The sequence below is a fragment of the Anomalospiza imberbis genome, chromosome 21 (genome assembly GCF_031753505.1).
Source record: "Anomalospiza imberbis isolate Cuckoo-Finch-1a 21T00152 chromosome 21, ASM3175350v1, whole genome shotgun sequence".
Lineage (NCBI taxonomy): Eukaryota > Metazoa > Chordata > Aves > Passeriformes > Viduidae > Anomalospiza > Anomalospiza imberbis.
In genome coordinates, this window is record NC_089701.1 from 3940526 (window position 1) to 3965523 (window position 24998).

Here is a 24998-nt window from a genome sequence, read left to right on the forward strand (position 1 = left end):
TCCCACACTACATCCTGTATCCCACACTGCACATCCTGTATCCCACACCACATCCCATATCCACCTCTGCCCATCCACCTCTGTCCCGAGGAAATGGGCTACTTTTTCTCAGCAGGGTTGCTCACACTGCAGTGGCAGCAAGACAGAGATAGAGAGGGGAGGGAGCAATATTCTTCTGCCTGCTCCATACTGACCTTCATCTCTTTCTTTTCCAGGGTGGGCTGATCAACTTTGAGAAGAGAAGAAAGGTGAGAGCTTTGCCCTGGCAGCTGCACAGCAGGGCTTACCTGGTGCAATCACAGGCTGTGCCAGTCACTTTGGGCTTGATCCCTCTCTTTTTTTAACTTTGTGCTCTTCAGTTTTGGGGGAGGGGATTCTGGTCTCATGGCTTCCATTTGCTGCAGGAGTTCGAAGTCATCGCGCAGATCAAGCTGCTCCAGTCAGCCTGCAACAACTACAGCTTCACCCAGGAGGACCAGTTTGTGGAGTGGTTCCACAGCCTGGAGCGGCTCAGCGAGGCCGAGAGGTGAGTGAGAGGGGTCTGGGGCTGTGCTGGTGCCTCGGGAGGTCCCACCACTCATTTCCTCTGACAGCAGCAGCTGCTCTGTGCTCCCCCCTCTGCTCTGCCTCCCTCACACTTGGTGGCAGCAAAGGGAGCTCAAACCCTCCTCTCCTCTCCCAGCTATGGGTTGTCGTGTGAGATTGAACCACTGTCAGAGTCAGCCAGCAACACACTGAAGGCCAAGAAAAACACGGGCATCATCAAGAGATGGAGCGAGTGAGTCCCTGGCGGGAGGTGGGGGCCAGCGTGGGGCATCTCTGGCTGGACATTGCAGGGGACCAGCGGGCATGGCCACTGTCCTGCCAGCCAAATGCACCCTCACCCTGCTCCCTTCTCACCTGCCCCATCTCTCTCCTGGCAGCCGGCAGCCACCGAGCACCGAGCCCTGTGCCAGCGGCAGCTCCCACTCGAAATCCTTCGACCAGCTCAAGTGTGGGCAGTACCTGTGCAGTGGGGACGCCACTGACTCGGTGAGCGTCACCTCCGCCGGCTCCAGCAGCTCCGACGTGGAGGAGATCAACATCAGCTTCATCCCCGAGTCCCCTGACTGCCAGGAGAAGAAGGTACGTGGCAGCTCTCAGCGTCCAGGGGTCCCAGGGCCACTGTGGCCATCGTGTGGGGACTGTCCCACCTCTGCCCTGGCGCTGGGGCTGGGGGGAGCAGGCGGGGGGCCCGGGGGCTGCTCCGGCAGCACGGCAAGGCTCTCGTGCCTCCAGTGGCTGTAGTTGTGTCGGTCCCCCGTTGTCACAGGTCAGTGAGATCCCTCTGGCCTCCCTCCCCCAGCGCTGGTACGCCCCGTCTGTGGCCGATGGAGAAGCTAAACCCACTGTGTCCTCCGCATCCCCTCTCCTCCCTGCCCTCCAGTTCTGGGAATCCACCTCCCTCTCTTCCCTGGACACGTCAGGCATCGGCTCAGGCTCCAGCAGTGCCTCCTCCTCTTCCGTCTCCTCCACGCCGGTGACGGCCTCCCGCACACACAAGCGCTCGGTCTCCGGCATCTCCAGCTACTCCTCACTCTCGCTGCCCCTCTACAACCAGCAGGTCGATGACTGTTGCATCATCCGAGTCAGCCTGGCTGTGGACAACGGCAACATGTACAAGAGCATCCTGGTTAGTAACATCCCCAGGGAAGCACCAGGGAGGGGTGGGTGGCTTGTCCTGTTTGCATATGGGCACGGCACATTTTGGGAGGAGTGGGAGGCTTTAGCAGTGCTCTGAGCTCCCAGGGCTCTGTGCTCACAGGTGACGAGCCAGGACAAGACCCCCGTGGTTATTCGCAAGGCCATGGCCAAACACAACCTGGATGGGGACCGGCCTGAAGACTATGAGCTTGTCCAGATCATCTCGGAGGAGAGAGGTGTGTGTGTGTGTGTGCGCTTTCCTGGGGCCATGCAGGGCTGTGGGGGCTTTCCTGAGGCCATGCAGCCCTGCAGCCTGGGCAGCACCGGGCTGGAGCTGGGATGAGAGGTGACAGCAAAAGGCGTCCCAGCACCTGGAAACAAACCTTAGCCCCACTCTGGTCCCTTTTCAAGGAAAGGGCACCTGACTTACCCTCATCCTTGTTCACTTCCAGAGCTGAAGATCCCCGACAATGCCAATGTCTTCTACGCCATGAACTCCGCTGCCAACTATGACTTTGTGCTCAAGAAGCGGGGCTTCTCCAAGGGGGTGAAGATCAAGCACGGCTCCAGCTCCACCCTGCCCAGGATGAAGCAGAAAGGCCTGAAGATCGCCAAGGGCATCTTCTAGCCTCAGCCCCACTGCCACCCATCACCGACGGGGCCTTGGGGGCAGCTGCTCCGGGCTTGGCTGTGGCCGGTCCTTGTGCTGCCCTGCAGGGCAGAGGAGTGACCCTCACCCACGGGCGACGGCCGTGCACCTCCCTTCCGCACCCAGAGCTGAGAGTTTGGCAACTGGTGTCAGCCTCCGCCTCTCTCTGCACATGCCCCCGTTCCAATCAGGTCTTTTTTTCTACACAAGAAGGCAGCAGTGGGGGGGGAATTTGTCTATTTTTTGTTTTGTTCTGCTTTTTTAACCTTCCACGGTGTGACACTTGGCCAGCCCAGCCAGCCCAGAGCTGGAGCCCGCCTCTGCCGTAGGTGCCTTGTGTCTGAGCGAGCCGAGGAGCAGTGACTTGCAGAGGGGCTGTGTGACAGAGCAGAGCAGGATCCACCATCACCATGGAAGGGGCTGCCAAGCCTCCTTCCCAGCTTTCCCAGTGTTACCTCCACGTCTGTCCTCCCTGGGATCACTGGCGTAGCCGCCACCGCACAGCTCTGCCTGTCCTTCCCTTGGGAGAAGCCACAGATGCCCTGGGCTGGGAGGTGAGCTGGAAGGATGCAGCCCTGCACCAGTGCCGAGCCCTGTGGAGGAGCCTGTGGCTGTGCCATGATGGAGTGGGTGCCTCGTGCTCTCCCCAGCTGGAAGCCTGCGTGGTCTCGCTCCTCTCCCGATCCAGCGCATCCTCCAGCTGGACTGGGCCAGTTCAAACTTGCACCAAAGATCAAATGCCAGTGTCTCTTCTGCCGAGGGGGAGCTTCAGGCCATGCCCCCAGCATTGCCAGCCTGAGGAGGAGAGCAAAGTTCTGTCTGAAACTGTGTAAATAGAGACTTCGGGTCTGTGTGGGCACACGAGGGGCCGGAGAGCTCAGGGTGCTCCAGGTGCCCCAGCTGCCACTGCCTGACCCACAGAAAGTGCCACTCACCTTGGGCTTTAACCGGACTTTTTCCAAATACTATGGGAGAAGCAGCAATGAGACTTTTTCTTTTTGTATAAAACAAAAAGGTTTACTGATTTTTTTTTTTTCAGTATTTATTGGTTGTAAATAGAAGAGGCAAACTTGTACATTTTACTAATCCAGCCTCCCCCTGCCCTGCAGCCCAGTCCCTGTCCTGTGCCCGCCTGGTATTTAAGGCTGCTGCGAGGGACGCTGGCAGCAGCAGCAGCAGCAGCATTGCTCTGCTGTGCTCACGGGGTGCAGACCCTGCCAGCCCCCCTCCCAAATTCTCTACCACTAATTGCTCGAGCAGGGGCAGACATGCTTGTTTTAATCATTGTAAGAAACACTAACCAAAGGGGGACCTTTTGTTGCTCCTGCCTCCATCTCTGTTTTTTAAGCGCGTCATTCCAGCAGGTCTTTCCCGTTTCCCATCCGTCAGAGTTCCCGGGTGGTTGCGGTGCCTTCCCCTGCTCCAGGGCAGGGACCACACTCCAGGGGCTGGGGCTGCTGGGGAAGAGGCTGCTTGGGTGTGAGCGTGGCTGGCACAGAGCTCCTCCAGCCCTGTGGCCGGCGCTGCCCATGATGCACATGATGGGAGCTCCTGGCTCCCTGACGCAGGGGCAGCCTCCTGCCTCCCCCCTGCCCAAAGCCCCTTCCCCTGGGCACCAGCACCCCTGGGAGGGTGTTCCCTCTGCTCCGTGCCTGCCCACCCTGGGACTGTCCCCTCCCCTCCCGCCGGTGCCACCGGGGGGACTGGCTGTACCGTATGTATTTTGTACCACTTCAATGAAGGAGCACACTGCCCGGTGTGACTTGTACACAGCAATGTAATTAGTCTTTGCAATAAAATACTGATGCTCAAACGTCTCTGCCTCAAGGCAGGGCTTGTCCTGTCCTCCTTCCCCAGAATGGCAGCACCTTCCTGGAGAAAGAGGGATGGACCTGACTGTGGGGGAGTTCATACTTTATGTTCACTCTGGTGGGTTGAAGTTTGTTTTGAAAAACAGGCTTTTTGGCTGAGGGACCACGGCTCAATCTTGAAATGAACCTCATTCCTTTGAACCTGTGAAGTTAAACTGTTGCATTTTCCATTTATAATTTGTTGGTTTACCTCTTTTGTTACAACAGCTTTAAAAGCAACTGTAACAGCCCATAGGGCCTCCTCCGTGGAGGAGGAGGTCTTAACTCCTTTTAAAAAAGAAAGCTTGGCTTTCAGGTGTGCTCACAACACACTGGGAAATGCACAAGATCTAGAAAACGCCAGTAGCTCTAATTTTTGGGGCTTTCATTTGGTGGGAACAATGCAGCTGGCAGTGGCCAACTTCTGTGCACCTGAAGCTCTGCCCCTCTGCCAGCTGCCTCCAGTCCTTGCTAACTGCTAGTTGGGGAAGTCAAAACAGACCTGAGAAGTGCATCAGGTAATGAGAACAACAAACGCTACACCCCAGGAAGGGAATTATTCACTGCCAGAAAGTGTATTTTCCTTCTGGCTTTATTTCCAAGATGACCAGCGAGGCTCAGTGCTGAAGGCATGGCTCAGTATTTTCACTCCCTCCGGACAAGCAGACGTGCAAAACCTGTCTTAGGGTTTTGCAGCACTGGGCTGCTTCTTCTTCCAGCATCTCCTCAGGCACCTTTTCTATTTTCCACATGGCCACCAACCTGGAGAGAGTGCACTCCCACATATGGAGAGATCTGGGAATGCAGCTTCTCCCATATTCTGGTGTCTTCCAGCTGGTTTGGATTCTGGGCTTCCTCTTGGGAATTCATTGAGCTTGCTGGAGGGTTTCTCAGTCAGCAATTCTGAAAATGCAGGCAGTGGCTCCCAAACATCCAGAATGCTGCCCTCTAGCAGTCAGTGCAGAGGGAACATCATCAGCTTAGTACAAGCTCTGCTTTCCAGATCCTGAACCCTTGGCTCTCAAGGAGCAAGAGCAGAGACAGTTCTGTCCACAGCAGCCACACTGCTCACTGAGTTCACACATAGTCCAGAATTTCTGTCTCCATTTCATTTTCACTCCCATCAGAAGGCTTGAAGTCCTCTTCCTCCTCCTCTTCATCATCCTCATCCTCTCCAGACTCATATGCCAGCTGTTCTTTGCCATCTTCACTGCTTGTTGTATTTGAGAAAAGAGCTTAAATTGGGAAGAAAGAAAGACACTGTGATGCCTCTCTCAGTGCAACCTGGGAGCATTTGCAATTGAGTTCCCAGAACATTTGAGAGGAAGGCAGCTGCCTCAGGGGCACAGCTAATATTGCACATCTTAACAGAATCTGATCGAGCCCAGAGCAATCCCTCTCCACACTCCAGGAAGGAGAGCAGAACAGCAGCAGAGCTGCAGTGCTGTGCCTCCTCTCCTGCCTCATTCTGACCCAGTTCACTGGGATATTATTGCTTTGGTCCAGCATCATGAAGAAATAATCTCCTCACTTCTTGGTCAGTCAATAATATCAATAAAAATAAAATGCCACCAACATATACGTCAGAATTAAGATCTTGATTATCACTGTGCAAAAGACACTTAAAAGCTGAAGGGCTTTTGATGCTGGGGAGATGAAATAGAAAACCATAACTCCCAGCCATCCCTAATGCCAACCCACATTCCCACTGCAGGCCAACAGCCTCAGCTGCCACACTGGAATGAGCTACATCCCAAAGAACACACAGGAGATGCAGGAACACTTCTGCCTCAGTGCCAAGGACAACATCCTCATGTTCAAAGCATCCTTACCAGGTCTGGTGGATCTGATGATCTGCTTTATCATCAGGGACATGCTATCCCTCAGGTCATCACTTGTCTTGGCAAGGCACCACCCGTCCCGCTCCGTGCATTCCGACTCCGTGCCGTCATTCCGATGGATGATCTTCTGCAGGCTAAAGAGCAGCAAAAGGGAAAGAAATGTTAATCTTCTGCACTCAGGTGTGAGTTTCAAATGAGACACATTGGTTTACTTCCATTTCCCTTCACTGAGCTGGAATAGCACAGTTGGTTATCCAGATTAATTGTCAGATGGGAAAGGAAGTTCATGTGTGAAAAGACTGTTCTGTTTTTATTGACGACTAAACACCTCTGATGTTCCTGCTCAGGGGCAGAGGGGTGAATGGGCAGGGAATAAACAACAGGCTTTGAAATCTGTCTCTAAGACTCAGCTGTCAGAGTGCAGTACCTTTCCACATTTAAGTCACAGAGCTGGTAGAACATCTGTCGGTAAGGGGGTAAAGCTCCTTCTCGGAAAATGTAGATGGATTCCTAAGAGGAAGAAAGAAGGAAAGGATTCATTTTATGCTGTAATGAAAGTACTTCCGATGGGCTGATTCAAGAACATGGTACTTTAAAGAGAAACAAGTTTTAAGGTATAGATCTGTATGTGGCAGAAGATAAAGATGAATGAGGAATGCCCCAAAATGTCCCTGCAGCCACAGTCACACCAGCACTCCTGTGCAGAGAACACACTTCACCTCTCCAGCCTGCAGCTCTGTCTGCAGCCTGTCACTGCCTAGCAGTGCCTCATGGGCTTCATTCTAGCAAAAAAAGGAATAGTAAGACTCATTTATTAATTTATTTCACCCTGCTGGATTTTGCAGCATGACCTGATAGACATGGTGATTTTTTTGCACTTTGCTGCCCATGAAGTTCCAATTTCATCAACTGAAGCAAAATACTCCTCACATCTAAGATGAAGGTGGAAAACACCAATCCCACCTTGCAGCATGTAACAAAATACACTCAGGTAGTGTTCCATAGAGCCATATCCAACTGGGAGCTTCCCAGGCAAACCTGAGCACATCAGCTCACTCACAGCTGATCCCTTGATGACTGATAAGTCAGGAAACATCCTGATTTCACTGAGATATTTCAAGATTTTGGTATAGAAAGTCATGCTTACCTTCAGCTTATACCTGCTGGAGGGGGGCTTTTTAGCCCCAGATGTACCAGCTGAGCCCAGCCCCTGTTTCAGGTCGTGGACACTGACTGTGTGACTTCCTGAAAGGAAAAAAAAAGAGTTCTAATAAAGGACAACTTTCATATTGGACTGTCACTTCTCTCTGTTGATTCAACAAAACCAGACCAACCAGCAACAGAGCATGTGCTTTGCTCATTCTTCAGAGACGTTACTGGACAGTTCTAGGAAAGTGCTGACTTGAGTAGCTTTTTCCAGAGCCCATTTGTTCATAATTTTAACCTTTTCTACTCTCCTTTGACATAGAAAAGAGAACTTCCCCCATTCTCTGCCCCTCAGTGAATTCTGAATTCCCAGCGTGGCTTGCAGAACTCCCTCCTGCCTGCTAACAGATATTGTGGCTCAGCCAGACTCCCACAACACTTCCCAGCAGATTCTTCTCTGGTTTAACAGCAGCAGTATAATAACCAGAACACAAGCTCCAGTTTTGGCTCAGCTAGAACACAGGAAGACCCTTCACCACCTGTGACTAGGATGGGGCAAACAGAGAAGCAGAAGAGCCAGGCAGCCCTCCTGGCCCAGCATACCTTGTTTCTTGACAGTGATGGGCAGGCTGTAGTTGTACGTGCTGCGTTTTGCTTTCACAGGCATGTCAGTAGCAGCATAACCTAGAGGTAAAAACCAAAATCCAGTCATGAACCGAGGGCAAGCACTCTGCAGAATATCCCCAGCTCAGGAACACAAGGGCTGGACTGGTGTGGGAAGGGCAGGCTGGTCTTTGGGATGTGCTGGCTTTAGCAGGGTGGGGAGAAGAGATCAACAAAACCCTTTAACTTGGAAATGTGATCAATGAGTGGATGCCAGCTCTGTCATGGACTTATTAGATGGCATCAGAAACTCCTTTTCCTCAACTTCTCCTTTGCAAAATCAGAGCAGGGAACTCCATATCCAAGGTCTGAGACCCAGCATCTTGCGGGAAATACTGAGGTCCTTGAGGAAAAGCTGCTATATGACCACCAGAATTCCTGCTTGGTGCCTCCCCTGAGTAAGGAGGAGGATGCTCTGCTACACTGACTTGGGCTTGGAACACATGGAGGAGGAAAGGCAGAGTTCAGAATGTGCCAAATGAGGAAAGAGCTGTTGCATACTATGAAACAAAGTATTACAGGAGTTTTAAAAGGAACTACAGTAAACAAGGAGCTCAAAAGGTGACATTTCATCAGAGCAGAAATAGGGCAAAAGAGTTTGAAAAACACATAAAAAGAAAAATACTACCAGGATTAACCAGAAAGCAGAGAGAGCAGCTCTCTGGGTTGGGCCCTTTTACCATATTTCATTCCACAGCGAATTCGGAAGTCCAGCACTTGGTAAATCTTTGCTTCGGGGTGTTTTCTGGGGTCATACCCAAACCTAACCCATAAGCTTCTCCAAGGACCTGTTAACTGCACAAACACATGAGGGAAGATGGTTACAAAAAAGCACCACAGTGTTACTTCCTTCAGTACCAAGGTCCTTGGAAAGTTCTAATATTTTCCCTCATTGCCCAAAGATATTTGTTTTACCAGCTCTTTGCTCACTTGCCATGCCAATATTTATACACTGAAATATATTTATACACTTGGCAATCAAAGCACAAATATTTGTGTGCCTTTACAAACCAACCTGCAAGGTCACAGCCAAGTGCTTGTGTGGAAAAATTCTGCTACCACTGCCAGGTGAACAGTCACTTGGAGTGAGAGACCTGCAGAAGTGGTTAGAACCTGTGGAGCAAAGTCACTGAATCCTCCTTGGCTTCAACTTTGGTTCTAAAGCATTTCCTTCCACCTGTCTCTACATTAAATTAAATTCAGGTACTTAGTGGCAGGACCTCAGAAGTGGTAAAGGACCAGGAGGAGCCAGGTGATGCTCCCTTGCTCAGAGATGTACCACTCACCATGTAATAGGCCAAATACGGCAGCAGCACCTTCAGCTTGTCTGGATGGACACTGATATTGGCTTTGACTGCATTGCGAGACCACACGGGACGCACTTCAAAGAGCTGAAATGACACACAGACAACCACACAACGGTGGCAAGGGGCTCCCACAGGCAGAGCAGCTTTCCAAGTGGACTCAGGTCCATATCAGGGCCTTTGGCCCTCCATATGAGCTATTGGATGGTGATGGGAGAACTTGTGGCACAAAAAGGGGCTTAATGTGAGTTAAGCCACAGGTTCGAACTTGACTTGCAGAACTGAAATGAACACAGGAATGTCGGTAGCATCTACTCACATTGTATCAGGCACTTACAATCACCAAGAATTTCTGGGAAAAAAATGTACTTTTTCCTCCCCAGCTTGCTGCAGGACAGTGGTCAGACCAGGAGTAAAGCACACACCTTTCTCAGCTCTTCCTCCACCTTTTTATCCACAGGATTGGTGCACACCTTCTTCCAGTTCTGTACAGCAGCATCCAGTGGTTTAGTTGGGATTTCTTCATCATCAAAGTTGACAAAGATGGCATTGTGTGGGCGCCGGGCCCTGCTGAGGCCAATCAGGTTCTCACCAGACACCTGGGGATTGTTGTATCCCTCCCTGAGGAACAGGGAAAGACAAAAGGGAGTCAGCTGGATGAGCAAAGGGTTGGTTTAACTTTGACCCAACTTCCCTTGATCACACACTGGTACCATAAAAGACTCTCATGGCACCACTGAAGAAAGAAAATTTAAATTTAAATAAATCCCAAAACTTCTAAACTACATCCATTTGCACAGTGACAGAGGAGCTCTGCCCTGGCTGGCAGAAAACCCTCCAGCACTCAGGACTGATCCATATGAAATGTGTTGGAAAGCCTTCACCCTCTGCATTTGCTCTCCTGGAGCTACTGCAGCTACTCACTGGGACAGGGGCAAAGCAAGAGGGAACTGCAGGTACCAACTCAGTCTGGAAATTTTTTTTCCTTTAAAAAGTGCCAGTGAAGGCCAACAGTGAGAAAATGAAAGATGTTTCTTGTGGGAGATCTCCCAGATTGTTCTTCTGGCAAAGCCAGTTGGGGCCAGGGGGGCACAGGAACACATGGCATCGATCCTTGGAAACCCTGCCCTTGGCTCCAGCCCTCTGGAAGCAGGCAGGAGCTGTGTCCTGCATCCCATACTGTGTGAGGTGAGCTGGGACAGGCATCATCTTCACCTCATGCCCAGCTCCCCTCACCTGGCAAATCCTCAAGTGGAATTTTGCTGAGGTTGCCACTGCCAGGCAGCTTCTGGTGGTTTTTTGCCTCTGTTGTGCCAAATCAAGAGGGATAAAACAGCACAAGGCAGCAAATTAAAAGGGTGAAATACATGAAAGCTGTATCATGAGAAAAGGCACTGACCTGTGCTGTATATCTGGGCGATAAAAATAGTCCACAGGAGTGTCCAGACGTGAGAAGATGGGTGGTGGGATGTAAAGAGGTAAATCTCTGTTGAAGAATTCTTCCTTCTCTGGTTTGAGCATCAGGACTTTGTCATACATGGAGGTTTGTTTGCCATCAGGGCCAGAGTGCATTGCCAGGTACTGGAAGTCAGACATTCCTGTAAGAAACAAAAGTTAAAACACTGTGAAGTTTGTGGTGAATCCAACAATATGTCTCACACTCAACTTTCAAGAGCAAGAGTCTGACAAGTTTATGCAAAGGTTTATCCAGCAAGGAGGCTGTAACAACACTTGATCTTCCATCTAGTCCTCAACTGCTTAGGGGGAAACACTTCCCTTTCCCATCAAACACACTCACCTCTTAAGCCACATGCACACAACCCCAAGGGTTACCTTGAAATTTGTAGACAGTGGTGACAATCCCAAGAATCTCCATCTCAAACTGGACTTCTGGCTGGATTTGTTCCTCGGGGTCCAACTGCTGCTTCTTCCTGGTCCTCCTCCTGACCCTGAGCAGCATGGTGGAGGTGGGGAAGCGGTTGGCACACACGGGGTGGCAGTAGGGGTCCTTGGGGCGGAAATACAGCTCCAGCCTTTTGGCAGGGTCGGCGTAGATCTGTCAGCAAGGGGGGCACAGCCCCTGTCAGCGTGCCTCCCACACAGCCTGCGCTCCTGTGCCAGCCCCCAGCCCCACACGCTGCCCTGGCACCGGCTGTTCCCCTCACACAGCCCCAAGGGGATCACTGCTGCCCCACCAACCCCTGCAGCCACTCACAGCCTGGGTATCAGGAAGAAATAAATAAAAAATATACTATCCTGGATATGAGGAAGAAATTTTTCCCTATAAGGGTGGGGAGGCTCCGGCCCAGGGTGCTCAGAGAAGCTGTGGCTGCTCCATCCCTGGAAGGACAGGTTGGAGCAGGCTGGTCTAGTGGAAGGTGTCCCTGCCCACAGCAAAAGGGTGGAATTGAATGAACATTACGGTCCCTTTCAACCCAAACCATTCTAGGATTCCATGATTTTACTGCACACCGCCTGAATCCCTGCTCGGGGACAGAAGGGAAGCGGCATCACTCCCAAACCACCCATGGGCCCCGCGTGGGGACATGCTGGGCTGGAACGACTCACACAGAGGGTCCCACTCACACAGAGGGTCCAGAGACTCTCCCCGGCCCCGGCCCCGGCCCCCTCCCGCTCCCATCTCCTTGCCCAGGGCCGGCCTCGCCGCCCCTCACCCTCTGCCCAGCGAGCCCCCCCCCCGGCCCTCCTCACCCGCGACACCCCCTGCTCTCCTCCCAGTGTCCGCAGCATGGCCCCGACGTCCCGGACGAGCCCCGGGTACTCCACGCACACCAAGCGCGGGGCGCGGGGCAGCTCCAGCACGGCCGAGCCCCGCGGGCCCCGCTGCCGCGCCGCCGCCATCGCTGCTGCGCCGCCCGCTCCCGGCGCCGCCCCGCGGGTCGCGGCACGAAGGTTCCGCCGCACGACGGTTCCGAGGCCGGGCCGGGCGCGGCCTGTGCGGAGGGCGAGGCCTGAGGGCGGCCTGAGCTCGTCCTGTCCCGCTCGGGGCTCCTCAGCCCCTAAACAGATGCAGAATCACCTCCCCCATGCGTTATTTTGTCCCTGTCCTGCCTGGACAATGAAGGAAAACAATCCTGAGCTGAGCGAATTTTCGCACGCGGCCGTACATTTCTCTGATCACGCAAGGAATGTGGTGTTAATTCTCATTGAAACAAGGTTTTAGTCCCTAAGAACTTCAGCTTTCATCTCAGCAATGTTTAATGCCGCAAAAGGTGGCAGATGAAGGACACAAAGGTGAGGGTGAGACTATAATTTGCCGCAAGGTCAGCTTGGCCGGGACTGACAGTCACAGCCAGGGAACCACACGCTGCCCTCAGGATGCTCCATCCTGCCTGGCCTTGACCTTAGCAAGGAAACTCTGCCCCAGCCAACACAGAGAAACAGAAAACAGAAACCTTGATGGTAGCACAGGGAAATCTGGAGGACAGGTCAGGATTGGGGCTGTCCTGCCTGGGCTCACAGAGGCAATGAGGAAGAACAACCCCAGGGCCAACAGCTGGCTGAGCAGGGAGAGACTGGACCCCAGCAGCCAGCAGCTTCCCTGGGACATCGGGGTGTCACAGCCAGGGGAACGCACACTGCCCACACAATGGATGTCCTTCCCTGCCTGACCTTAACGTTGGCAAGAAAATCCTGTCGTGGCAAACAGAATGAGAACCAGAGTCACTCAGTTAGAAGCCTTTAATGAACTGCATTTATAGGGTTCAGAACGTTAACTCCGACTGGGAGATGTCGGCAACCTGTGGCAGCTGCAGATAGACCGAGTTCCAGAAGGTCACAAACCGGGATCTCAGGTCCTGCTTCACAGAGTTCTTGTCCATCTTGTGGTTGATATCTAGGTAGTACTTGCCCTTGTTGGTGTAGGCTGGCCAGGAAACGGGCACATCCGAATGCCCTTTGTTGGGGTCACTGGGAAAAAGGAGACACAGAAGCTCAGGTTTATCAGGGCAGCTTGGGGATGCAGTTTAAGTGCATTACCATGCAGTGTTTGACACTGGGACAAGCCATAGGAATTCTGCCTGCCAGGAGTGAGTTGATGACCTGTAATCTCCTCCATCCATCCCCGCTGGCATCATCCCAGCTTCACACGGGGACTTATGTCCTGCCTGAACACAAGGATTCAGGACTAAACCTCATGAAGTGGAAGCAGAGATCGTAAGTCATGAAAATGTCTCTGTCCTCCCCAAGTGCACTATGGATGAAGAGAACCCGGAGCAAACTCCAGCCCTGTGAGACACAGAGCTCTGCTCACAACACAAAGGCAGAGAACTTCTGGGAATGATCCTGAAAAGCTACTGGGCAAAAGCAGCAGCCTGAAGGGCAGCATCAAACCACAGATCACTCACCCAGTCCTGGCAAAATTGGTCCAGTAAGCAATCATGTCCTTTGAGACAGTCCTGTGCTTAGGCCAGTAGCCCAGGGGGGTGGCAAAGGGCTTCCCAAACACGTACTGCAGGTCATCAGCATGGTCTGCCCCGACCCAGCTGGGGTAGATGGGCATGCGGGACGGCTCGGAGAACACGTAGCTGTAGGTCTTGCCACTCCTGGGAAATCAAAGAGACTGGCTGGGCAAGGAGAAAGCAGAAAAAGGGCTGCAAATCCCCACCAACACTCCAAATACCGTCAGGGCCAGAGATTCAGCCTTGGAAGATGCTCACATGCATCACCTCCCCTGGGGCGGTTTCAGGAGAAAACACCCTGAGGCCATTTTTAACTTCCATTTCCAACTCTCACCCTAACCCTCCTGCATCTGCAACATCCCCAGGGCTGAGCTGCTCACTTGGCATTCTGCAGGTGCAGGTCCAGTGCCAGCTGTGTGGGAATCAGGAAGATGTAGTCAGTGATCAGCTCCACCACTGTCTTCTTCACAACCTCCTGCTCGGGTTTGTCACCCCAGCTCTGTGTGTAGATGTTGTAGGTGGCGTTGGCTCCAGCCTCGCCCCTGTCCACGGTGAGGCCTTTGACCAAATCATAGACCTGGTCACTGAAAAGACAAGTGATATTAATTAATTACTGACCAGCAGCTTCAGGTAGGACAGGGCTCTTGCCTGCTCCTTTCTCGCAAAGGCTCTGGACTCGGAATCCAAAGGCCTGGGCGCCCAGGCTTGGAGTGACATCCTGCTTGGAAGGTTGTGCCCTGTCCACTCAAGTCTGACTCCCTGGGGTTTGGGAGCTACACTGAAGAGCAGATGTCTCCTGTTGAGGGCTCTAGGGGCATCTGTGACTCACGCAGTGACTTTCACCAGCGGGCGGTTGATGGCGGGTAAATCAATGCCGGCAAAGATGTGCCCGTCCATGTCATTGACCCCGGCCACGTAGTCGATGTCAGCAGCGTTGGCAAAGAGCTTCTCTGGCATGTCTGGGAGGAAATCCCCATCCACAACCGGAGACAGGGCGAGGGTGTGCACCAGGGGCACTGCAGGAGACAAGAATGGAGTTTGTTAGGCGGTGAGGAAACACAGATGTGTTGTCTGGCATATCCCATGACTCAAAGAGCTTGGGAAAGAACAAGCTGAGGTGAATGACAGCTTGAGCAGTGACTTCAGTATGGGCAGGAGGTCACCCAGGTGCAGGGTAAACCTCATGACTATGGCTGAATGAGAAGAGCAAGAGATCTGCCAGATAAACACCATCTGGGAACATCCACAAATCCACTCCTCCTGCAAATCCCTTTCCAAAAATCGCAGCCAAAGATAGGAAAGAGCTGAACTTCTCATCCCACCTGGCCATGCTGTCTGATTGTCAGGATTGTCAGCCCAGAGTGTGCAGTTGCACGGCAGTGTTTTGGCTGCTCTCTGGCCTGACCAAGGCTAAACGCTGTGGTTTGTGACCAGGAGCACCAGGAGATTCTTCTTGGGAAAGGAATCACCACAGGCACAAAAGCAGCAGCGTTCCTGCACTCCACCCAGCGACTCAAATAGAAATAGCAAGGATGTGATCTTTTTTGTTTGTTTGTTTGTTTACAAGCTGTTTCTGGGATTGCTCTTGCTGCTTTCAGAGAACAGGAAGCCCAAACAGTTGCTCTGTGGCCAAGACATTGGATAATCCCTCTGCCAATGTTGCCATTGCATGCTGGGCAGCATCAGGTTCAATGTGCATCTGACTTCAGAAACGTGACTGCAAGAGCTCTCATTAATGTCCCTTTTCTGAAGGGCCCTTCAACACCTCAACACTCCCGGCAATTGCTCCAGAGTCCTGCCAAGCGCTTGGGAAGCCCAGGTTGGCTGATGGGCCACATCATGGGATGGGGGACTTACTGGGCAGGTGGGTGAGCTGCAGATGGTAGGCCAGAGTCAAGGCTTTGGGGTCAGAGATACGGAGGCAGTTGGCCAAGACGGTGGTGTTGTCTGTGGAGCAGCCCACCTTTTCTCCAAGCTGTGGCAGAAAAGAGAGAGAAAGACCCTAGCGTTAGCTCCCATAGACAGGGGTTATTGTAACAGAGGCAGAGCTGTGGGTTAGTTTTAATCTCAAAGCAGTGACTTTGCACAGCTCTGCTGGGCACAGCTCCTGCCCAATCCCTTCCTAGCCAGGCTCTAATCTAGGAAATTGGGTTTTTTCTTTTTATAGTTTTCCAGGCACGACTTGCACGTTACCTTTTTGGCCCAGACGAGCGGGTCCCTCTGGATGGCCCAGCTGCAGACCCCAACACCACTCTGGCTGATGGCTCTCTTGAACAGGCCCTTGTTCTTTGGGGACAGCGTCTGGGGGGCAAAACGGAAACAAGGGGGGTTGGGGTACAAACTCCTGAGGAGACCATGGCCTAGCAGACCCCACTGATCACCTCACAGCTTGTGCACCCAGCCAGGGGAATCTGCCAGGTCTTGGGGTGTTCAACAGTGTCAGGAGTTAAAAAGTGAGACGCTGAGAAGAGGAGCAGAAGAGGGGACATGGAAAGTAAAGGCTGTTTCTCCACAGAACACCTGGCTGCACTGGTGGGATTGATGAAGCTGAAGGAGGAGCAGCTACAAAGCACTGAGGCTGAGCATTGCTGTCCTGGCCAGGGCAGGACATTAATGAGGCAGCAGGTGGGGAGGAAAGCAGAGGAGTGCCAGGGGGTCCCTCTCTCCCACTGACAGAGCAGGGGCTCTGATCAGAGCCAACGAGGACCATTCACCTGCAGGGAGACACTGGCGGCACCAGCTGATTCCCCAAAGATGGTGATGTTGTCTGGGTCACCCCCAAAGGCCTTGATGTTCCTCTTCACCCAGGCAATGGCCATGTGCTGGTCCTTGAGCCCGTAGTTCCCTGAGGGACAGAGATCACCCGGCAGTGAGCAGGGGCACAGCCAAGCTGTCAAAGCGGGCAGCCGGGGCAGGGCCCCAGGGAGGGATCAGCCGTGCTACCTGGCAGGTTTTCGTCCCCGGTGCTCAGGAAGCCCAGCGGTCCCAGGCGGTAGTTGATGGTCACCACGATGACGTTGCCCCGCACGGCGATCTCCTCCCCATCGTACAGGTAGTTGTCCAGGAAATTGGCTCCCTGGCTGCCTCCGACCAGGAAGGCACCGCCGTAGATGTAAACCATCACAGGCAGATTGGTAGAGACTGGCAGGAGAGGAACAGGGGCAGAGTGAGCCCCCACTGAGCTGGGAGGTGCTGCCCCTCCATCCCCTCACCCCCTCCCTGAGCATCGCTCCACCTGCCCTGGGCAGGAGCTGACTCCATGCTCTGCAAGAAAATCCTTGCTCTGCTCAAGAGGCTGACCCTCCCAACAAGGTGAAGGTGAGGGATGTTGTCTGACACAGTTCCCACCTTTCCCCCTGAAAATCACTGCTCAGCACCTGCCCACTATGGAACAGAACTGCTGAGAGAGGCTGCAGCACAATCTGTGCACACAAGGCAGGTGGGAAAGTCCATCCCAGGTCCCTCCCAAGCTCGTACTCTCTTTTCTCTCTTGAGGGACCCAGATGTTCAGGTAGAGACAGTCCTCGCTCCCACGGACATCAGTCTGTGTCAGCTTCATCTGCATGCAGCGTTTTTTGAATTCTTTTGCCTTCAGGGTTCCTGCAAGGAAAGAGGGAAGACCAGTTAAGGGCATCAGCTCCATTCTGTGGTTGCAAGGTGTCTGCTCACCCATCCTCTCCTCTCTAAGTGCAGTGCAGTGGCCACAAATCCTCCCCTGCCACTGTGCCTGGTATGAGGGCATGACAAACTGGGAGACTTTCCCTTATGAACCAGCTCTGGACAGCCAAGGCAGGGGGAAGGCAGGTGCAGGTGCCATGCCGGAGCATTGTTAATTGCCGGCGTTACTTGAGTTCCTTGGGAACATTTCGGCAAAGACTCCCAGACCCTTCAGAAGACAAAGAGCTTTTTCTTCGCCATCCTTATTAGATGAAAGCAGGCAAGAACATCTAGCTTGAGAAAAACAGACTAAAAGAGAGAAAAGCAAGAATAAAACCCCAAACCAAATGCATTCTGAAGTTGGACCTTACCATCCCAGCCAGGATGAGGTTGGGGGTCTTCCAGTCTCTTTGGAGGAGCAGCAAAGGGGATCCCTCTGAAGATGTCAATGTAGCTCCCAAAGAGTCCCAGTTTCTTGCTCTCACCTTCCACAAATCCTCCCTCGGTGAGCACCACACCCAGCTACAGGAGGTACCACAGAGAAGAGAAAATCCATTGCTCTGTCCTTCATAACTCTGGCTTCCCACACTGCCACACAGTCACATGCCGCCCTCCCCATCCGTGCCCTTGGTGCCTTGTGGAAAGCCCACAGGTGCCACTGGAGCTGTGTCTGTGCAGGCGTCCTGCAGGTGCCCTTGGGAGCAGAGAGGCAGCAGCAATTCCCCCACAGTCCCAAAGACACATGGCAGGAGGAGAAACCCTTCAGCTTTAGGGTGCAAACCCAGCCTCTGTACTTACGGTCGCAGCCCAGGCTACCCCGAGGTAGGAGCACAGGGCCAAGCCCACGATGTGCCAGCGAGCCATGGTGAGGGCAGCCCTGAGGGGACAGACTCAGCTCGAGGGCTGTGCTTATAAAGCCACCAGTGCAGGTGTGTGCCAGTGCCATGGGCCAGGCTTGGCTCGGAGCTGGAGCAGGGCAGCTCCACACCCTTGTCCTTCAGTAGCCTGAGGCCAGTCCATGGCTAATGGGCATGGCCATGTGAGAGCCCTGCAGGTGCTGCTTCTGTGGGCTGGTGGCCAAACCAAAGGAAAATTCCAGAGAAATTATACCAAATGGAGTCTTGAGGAGCCTCATCCAAGCACAGGGGGCTGAAATCATATTAAGCTGTGCAGTAGAACATATTATCAGCAACCTATGAGAAGCCTTGCATTCATAACACACTGGGGAATGTAAAATATACAAAATGACAGCAAGTCCTAAAGCTGATTCCATCCAACAGCAGCCAGATTGCTCATTGAGTTTATATATAGTCCAGAATTTCTGTCTCCATTTCATTGCCACATCTATCAGAAGGCTTGAAGTTTCCTTCCTCCTCATATCATGGCAACAGCTCTTTGTCATCTTCACTCCTTGTTGTGTTTGTCAGAGAGAGGGGGGAATGAACAGATCCAAACAATAGCTTTGAAATGTATCTCTAACAGAAAATTCATCTGTCAGTGTGCAATACCTTTCCACATTTAATCCCAGAGTTGGAAGAACATCTGTTGGTAAGAGAAGCACGGAAGGAAAGGATTCCTGTTCATTTTATGGTGAAATGAGAGTCTTCATAGGAACATGAAAAAATGGAGTTTGTGTTCCAGATTTCTAAAAAGGGACTCAGCCGGTTGAGCAATGGGTTGTTTTAACTTTGGCCCAACTTCTCTTGATCACACACTGATACCATAAAGACTCTCATGGCACCACTGAAGAAAGAAAATTTTAAAAATCCATTCAAAGCTACATGCAGTTGCACAGTGACAGAGGAGCTCTGCCCTGGCTGGCAGAAAACCCTCCAGCACTCAGGACTGATCCATATGAAATATGTTGGAAAGGTTTTACCCTCTGCATTTGCTCTCCTGGAGCTAATGCAGCTACTCACTGGGACAGGGGCAAAGTAAGAGGGAACTGCCAACTCAATCTAGATTTTTTTTTCCTTTAAAATTGCCAGTGAAGGCCAACAGTGAGAAAATGAAAGATGTTTCTTGTGGGAGATCTCCCAGATTGTTCTTCTGGCAAAGCCAGTTGGGGCCAGGGGGGCACAGGAACACATGGCATCGATCCTTGGAAACCCTGCCCTTGGCTCCAGCCCTCTGGAAGCAGGTAGGAGGATGGTTCTAGTGCAGGGGCTCCCTGACCTCAGGGGTGGGCTCCCCATCCTCCGGCCTCTCTGCATGGAGAACCTCAACACATGCACCTGTGTCCCATCCCCTGTAACACCCCGTGCTCTCCTCTCAGCATCCACAGCATGGCCCAGATGTCCCACACCAGCTCTGGGTTCTCCACACCAGCCAGGCCTATGGGGCAGCTCCAGCATGGCCCCCCTGCTCTCCCCACAGGGTGCCAGGGCCTGGACAGGCCAGGTCCAGTGTACAGTGTGTGGATGGGAACATGAGGTGGACAAGGTTTGTGGAAAGTTGTGCTCCTTGTCCGGCCCTGCTCAGAGATGCAGCTCCTCAGCCCAATCCAGCCCAACCTCTGCCCTAAAACCAGTGTGGAATAACCACCCCCATGGATTTATTCTGCCCCATCAGTTCCTGAGCAATGTTGGTGCATGATAAATAATAGGTCAGGACTGGTTTGCATTCACCTGTTGCAGCTGTATCTCTAGGATCTGATTGGCAGTAGCAGAAATCTTGATGGTAGCACAGGGAAATCTGGAGGACAGGTCAGGATTGGGGCTGTCCTGCCTGGGCTCACAGAGGCAATGAGGAAGAACAACCCCAGGGCCAACAGCTGGCTGAGCAGGGAGAGACTGGACCCCAGCAGCCAGCAGCTTCCCTGGGACATCGGGGTGTCACAGCCAGGGGAACGCACACTGCCCACACAATGGATGTCCTTCCCTGCCTGACCTTAACGTTGGCAAGAAAATCCTGTCGTGGCAAACAGAATGAGAACCAGAGTCACTCAGTTAGAAGCCTTTAATGAACTGCATTTATAGGGTTCAGAACATTAACTCCGACTGGGAGATGTCGGCAACCTGTGGCAGCTGCAGATAGACCGAGTTCCAGAAGGTCACAAACCGGGATCTCAGGTCCTGCTTCACAGAGTTCTTGTCCATCTTGTGGTTGATATCTAGGTAGTACTTGCCCTTGTTGGTGTAGGCTGGCCAGGAAACGGGCACATCCGAATGCCCTTTGTTGGGGTCACTGGGAAAAAGGAGACACAGAAGCTCAGGTTTATCAGGGCAGCTTGGGGATGCAGTTTAAGTGCATTACCATGCAGTGTTTGACACTGGGACAAGCCATAGGAATTCTGCCTGCCAGGAGTGAGTTGATGACCTGTAATCTCCTCCATCCATCCCCGCTGGCATCATCCCAGCTTCACACAGGGACTTATGTCCTGCCTGAACACAAGGATTCAGGACTAAACCTCATGAAGTGGAAGCAGAGATCGTAAGTCATGAAAATGTCTCTGTCCTCCCCAAGTGCACTATGGATGAAGAGAACCTAGAGCAAACTCCAGCCCTGTGAGACACAGAGCCCTGCTCACAACACAAAGGCAGAGAACTTCTGGGAATGATCCTGAAAAGCTACTGGGCAAAAGCAGCAGCCTGAAGGGCAGCATCAAACCACAGATCACTCACCCAGTCCTGGCAAAATTGGTCCAGTAAGCAATCATGTCCTTTGAGACAGTCCTGTGCTTAGGCCAGTAGCCCAGGGGGGTGGCAAAGGGCTTCCCAAACACGTACTGCAGGTCATCAGCATGGTCTGCCCCGACCCAGCTGGGGTAGATGGGCATGCGGGACGGCTCGGAGAACACGTAGCTGTAGGTCTTGCCACTCCTGGGAAATCAAAGAGACTGGCTGGGCAAGGAGAAAGCAGAAAAAGGGCTGCAAATCCCCACCAACACTCCAAATACCATCAGGGCCAGAGATTCAGCCTTGGAAGATGCTCACATGCATCACCTCCCCTGGGGCGGTTTCAGGAGAAAACACCCTGAGGCCATTTTTAACTTCCATTTCCAACTCTCACCCTAACCCTCCTGCATCTGCAACATCCCCAGGGCTGAGCTGCTCACTTGGCATTCTGCAGGTGCAGGTCCAGTGCCAGCTGTGTGGGAATCAGGAAGATGTAGTCAGTGATCAGCTCCACCACTGTCTTCTTCACAACCTCCTGCTCGGGTTTGTCACCCCAGCTCTGTGTGTAGATGTTGTAGGTGGCGTTGGCTCCAGCCTCGCCCCTGTCCACGGTGAGGCCTTTGACCAAATCATAGACCTGGTCACTGAAAAGACAAGTGATATTAATTAATTACTGACCAGCAGCTTCAGGTAGGGCAGGGCTCTTGCCTGCTCCTTTCTCTCAAAGGCTCTGGACTCGGAAACCAAAGGCCTGGGCGCCCAGGCTTGGAGTGACATCCTGCTTGGAAGGTTGTGCCCTGTCCACTCAAGTCTGATTCCCTGGGGTTTGGGAGCTACACTGAAGAGCAGATGTCTCCTGTTGAGGGCTCTAGGGGCATCTGTGACTCACGCAGTGACTTTCACCAGCGGGCGGTTGATGGCGGGTAAATCAATGCCGGCAAAGATGTGCCCGTCCATGTCATTGACCCCGGCCACGTAGTCGATGTCAGCAGCGTTGGCAAAGAGCTTCTCTGGCACGTCTGGGAGGAAATCCCCATCCACAACCGGAGACAGGGCGAGGGTGTGCACCAGGGGCACTGCAGGAGACAAGAGTGGAGTTTGTTAGGCGGTGAGGAAACACAGATGTGTTGTCTGGCATATCCCATGGACAGGCTGAGGTGGGCAGTGTTCATCAGGTGTAATGTGCATCTGACTTCAGAAACGTGACTGCAAGAGCTCTCATTAATGTCCCTTTTCTGAAGGACACAAGCACCACATCAACACTCCTGACTGTTGATCCAGTGTCCTGCAGGAGGTTTGGAGAGCCAAGAGTGGGTGAGGTACCAGAGCACAGGCCAGGGGACTTACTGGGCAGGTGGGTGAGCTGCAGATGGTAGGCCAGAGTCAGGGCTTTGGGGTCAGAGATACGGAGGCATTTGGCCAAGAAGGTGGTGTTGCCTGTGGGACAGCCCACCTTTTCTCCAAGCTGTGGCAGAAAAGAGAGAGAAAGACCCTAGCGTTAGCCCCCAAAGACAGGGGTTTTTGTAACAGAGGCAGAGCTGTGGGTTAGTTTTAATCTCAAAGCAGTGACTTTGCACAGCTCTGCTGGGCACAGCTCCTGCCCAATCCCTTCTTAGCCAGGCTCTAATCTAGGAAATTGGGTTTTTTCTTTTTATATAATTTTCCAGGCACGACTTGCACGTTACCTTTTTGGCCCAGACGAGCGGGTCCCTCTGGATGGCCCAGCTGCAGACCCCAACACCACTCTGGCTGATGGCTCTCTTGAACAGGCCCTTGTTCTTTGGGGACAGTGTCTGGTGGGCAAAACGGAAACAAGGGGGGTTGGGGTACAAACTCCTGAGGAGACCATGGCCTAGCAGACCCCACTGATCACCTCACAGCTTGTGCACCCAGCCAGGGGAAACTGCCAGGTCTTGGGGTGTTCAACAGTGTCAGGAGTTAAAAAGTGAGACGCTGAGAAGAGGAGCAGAAGAGGGGACATGGAAAGTAAAGGCTGTTTCTCCACAGAACACCTGGCTGCACTGGTGGGATTGATGAAGCTGAAGGAGGAGCAGCTACAAAGCACTGAGGCTGAGCATTGCTGTCCTGGCCAGGGCAGGACATTAATGAGGCAGCAGGTGGGGAGGAAAGCAGAGGAGTGCCAGGGGGTCCCTCTCTCCCACTGACAGAGCAGGGGCTCTGATCAGAGCCAACAAGGACCATTCACCTGCAGGGAGACACTGGCGGCACCGGCCGATTCCCCAAAGATGGTGATGTTGTCTGGGTCACCCCCAAAGGCCTTGATGTTCCTCTTCACCCAGGCAATGGCCATGTGCTGGTCCTTGAGCCCGTAGTTCCCTGAGGGACAGAGTTCACCCGGCAGTGAGCAGGGGCACAGCCAAGCTGTCAAAGCGGGCAGCCAGGGCAGGGCCCCAGGGAGGGATCAGCCGTGCTACCTGGCAGGTTTTCGTCCCCGGTGCTCAGGAAGCCCAGCGGTCCCAGGCGGTAGTTGATGGTCACCACGATGACGTTGCCCCGCACGGCGATCTCCTCCCCATCGTACAGGTAGTTGTCCAGGAAATTGGCTCCCTGGCTGCCTCCGACCAGGAAGGCACCGCCGTAGATGTAAACCATCACAGGCAGATTGGTAGAGACTGGCAGGAGAGGAACAGGGGCAGAGTGAGCCCCCACTGAGCTGGGAGGTGCTGCCCCTCCATCCCCTCACCCCCTCCCTGAGCATCGCTCCACCTGCCCTGGGCAGGAGCTGACTCCATGCTCTGCAAGAAAATCCTTGCTCTGCTCAAGAGGCTGACCCTCCCAACAAGGTGAAGGTGAGGGATGTTGTCTGACACAGTTCCCACCTTTCCCCCTGAAAATCACTGCTCAGCACCTGCCCACTATGGAACAGAACTGCTGAGAGAGGCTGCAGCACAATCTGTGCACACAAGGCAGGTGGGAAAGTCCATCCCAGGTCCCTCCCAAGCTCGTACTCTCTTTTCTCCCTTGAGGGACCCAGATGTTCAGGTAGAGACAGTCCTCGCTCCCACGGACATCAGTCTGTGTCAGCTTCATCTGCATGCAGCGTTTTTTGAATTCTTTTGCCTTCAGGGTTCCTGCAAGGAAAGAGGGAAGACCAGTTAAGGGCATCAGCTCCATTCTGTGGTTGCAAGGTGTCTGCTCACCCATCCTTTCTTCTCTGAGTGCAATGTAATTGGCAGCAAAGCCTCCCCTGCCACTGTGACCAGTCTGAGTAATATGTTGTACCATCTCCCATATGTGCCAGATTGAAGAGAGAGAAGTGAAAATAAAACCCCAAACCAAATGCATTCTGAAGTTGGACCTTACCATCCCAGCCAGGATGAGGTTGGGGGTCTTCCAGAGTCTTTGGAGGAGCAGCAAAGGGGATCCCTCTGAAGATGTCAATGTAGCTCCCAAAGAGTCCCAGTTTCTTGCTCTCACCTTCCACAAATCCTCCCTCGGTGAGCACCACACCCAGCTACAGGAGGTACCACAGAGAAGAGAAAATCCATTGCTCTGTCCTTCATAACTCTGGCTTCCCACACTGCCACACAGTCACATGGCGCCCTCCCCACCCGTGCCCTTGGTGCCTTGTGGAAAGCCCACAGGTGCCACTGGAGCTGTGTCTGTGCAGGCGTCCTGCAGGTGCCCTTGGGAGCAGAGAGGCAGCAGCAATTCCCCCACAGTCCCAAAGACACATGGCAGGAGGAGAAACCCTTCAGCTTTAGGGTGCAAACCCAGCCTCTGTACTTACGGTCGCAGCCCAGGCTACCCCGAGGTAGGAGCACAGGGCCAAGCCCACGATGTGCCAGCGAGCCATGGTGAGGGCAGCCCTGAGGGGACAGACTCAGCTCGAGGGCTGTGCTTATAAAGCCACCAGTGCAGGTGTGTGCCAGTGCCATGGGCCAGGCTTGGCTCGGAGCTGGAGCAGGGCAGCTCCACACCCTTGTCCTTCAGTAGCCTGAGGCCAGTCCATGGCTGATGGGCATGGCCGTGTGAGAGCCCTGCAGGTGCTGCTTCTGTGGGCTGGAGGCCAAACCTCCTCAGGTATCTTTTCTTTTTTCTACCTGGCCACCATCCTCATCAGACTATACTTCCCACACTCAGTTATTTGGGAATGCAACTTCTCTATTATTTTTCCTCTCTGGTTTATTACCAGCTCATTTGGAT

The 24998-nt window shown here is 53.2% G+C and overlaps 4 protein-coding genes across 8 annotated transcripts in view; 1 reads left to right on the plus strand and 3 right to left on the minus strand.

Moving 5' to 3' along the window:
• The window catches only part of RALGDS (ral guanine nucleotide dissociation stimulator), a 58867-nt gene extending 54722 nt beyond the window's left edge, over positions 1-4145 (plus strand). For 3 of the 5 annotated variants that reach the window (XM_068211154.1, XM_068211155.1, XM_068211151.1), the window contains exons 12-18: positions 216-248; positions 405-526; positions 683-778; positions 924-1125; positions 1313-1672; positions 1805-1919; positions 2136-4145. In XM_068211154.1, the coding sequence (XP_068067255.1) occupies positions 216-248; positions 405-526; positions 683-778; positions 924-1125; positions 1313-1672; positions 1805-1919; positions 2136-2311 (1104 nt within the window). In that variant the 3' untranslated portion in view covers positions 2312-4145. The remainder of the gene's footprint in view (positions 1-215; positions 249-404; positions 527-682; positions 779-923; positions 1126-1312; positions 1673-1804; positions 1920-2135) is intronic. The other 2 variants (XM_068211152.1, XM_068211153.1) reach the window with 2 other exon arrangements.
• On the minus strand, positions 4090-12026 carry GTF3C5 (general transcription factor IIIC subunit 5). Its single transcript, XM_068211156.1, has 11 exons — positions 11849-12026; positions 10970-11192; positions 10536-10734; positions 9562-9757; positions 9119-9223; positions 8513-8627; positions 7773-7853; positions 7171-7268; positions 6451-6533; positions 6015-6157; positions 4090-5417 (listed from the first exon to the last, which is right to left on the minus strand). The coding sequence occupies exons 1-11, from the start codon at positions 11996-11998 to the stop codon at positions 5260-5262; spliced, it is 1551 nt and encodes a 516-aa protein (XP_068067257.1). The 5' UTR covers positions 11999-12026; the 3' UTR covers positions 4090-5259.
• An 816-nt stretch (positions 12027-12842) lies between these two features.
• Positions 12843-18191, minus strand: LOC137486166 (bile salt-activated lipase-like). The gene is made up of 11 exons (XM_068211198.1): positions 18013-18191; positions 17586-17736; positions 17035-17157; positions 16501-16698; positions 16272-16402; positions 15751-15858; positions 15415-15532; positions 14387-14573; positions 13938-14141; positions 13504-13701; positions 12843-13066 (listed from the first exon to the last, which is right to left on the minus strand). Exons 1-11 carry the CDS (start codon positions 18076-18078, stop codon positions 12862-12864), a joined length of 1689 nt encoding a protein of 562 aa, XP_068067299.1. The 5' UTR covers positions 18079-18191; the 3' UTR covers positions 12843-12861.
• Positions 18192-20185: 1994 nt separating this feature from the next.
• On the minus strand, positions 20186-24777 carry LOC137486149 (bile salt-activated lipase-like). Its single transcript, XM_068211167.1, has 11 exons — positions 24583-24777; positions 24156-24306; positions 23801-23923; positions 23267-23464; positions 23038-23168; positions 22517-22624; positions 22179-22296; positions 21721-21907; positions 21272-21475; positions 20838-21035; positions 20186-20400 (listed from the first exon to the last, which is right to left on the minus strand). The coding sequence occupies exons 1-11, from the start codon at positions 24646-24648 to the stop codon at positions 20196-20198; spliced, it is 1689 nt and encodes a 562-aa protein (XP_068067268.1). The 5' UTR covers positions 24649-24777; the 3' UTR covers positions 20186-20195.
• Positions 24778-24998: the final 221 nt, after the last annotated feature.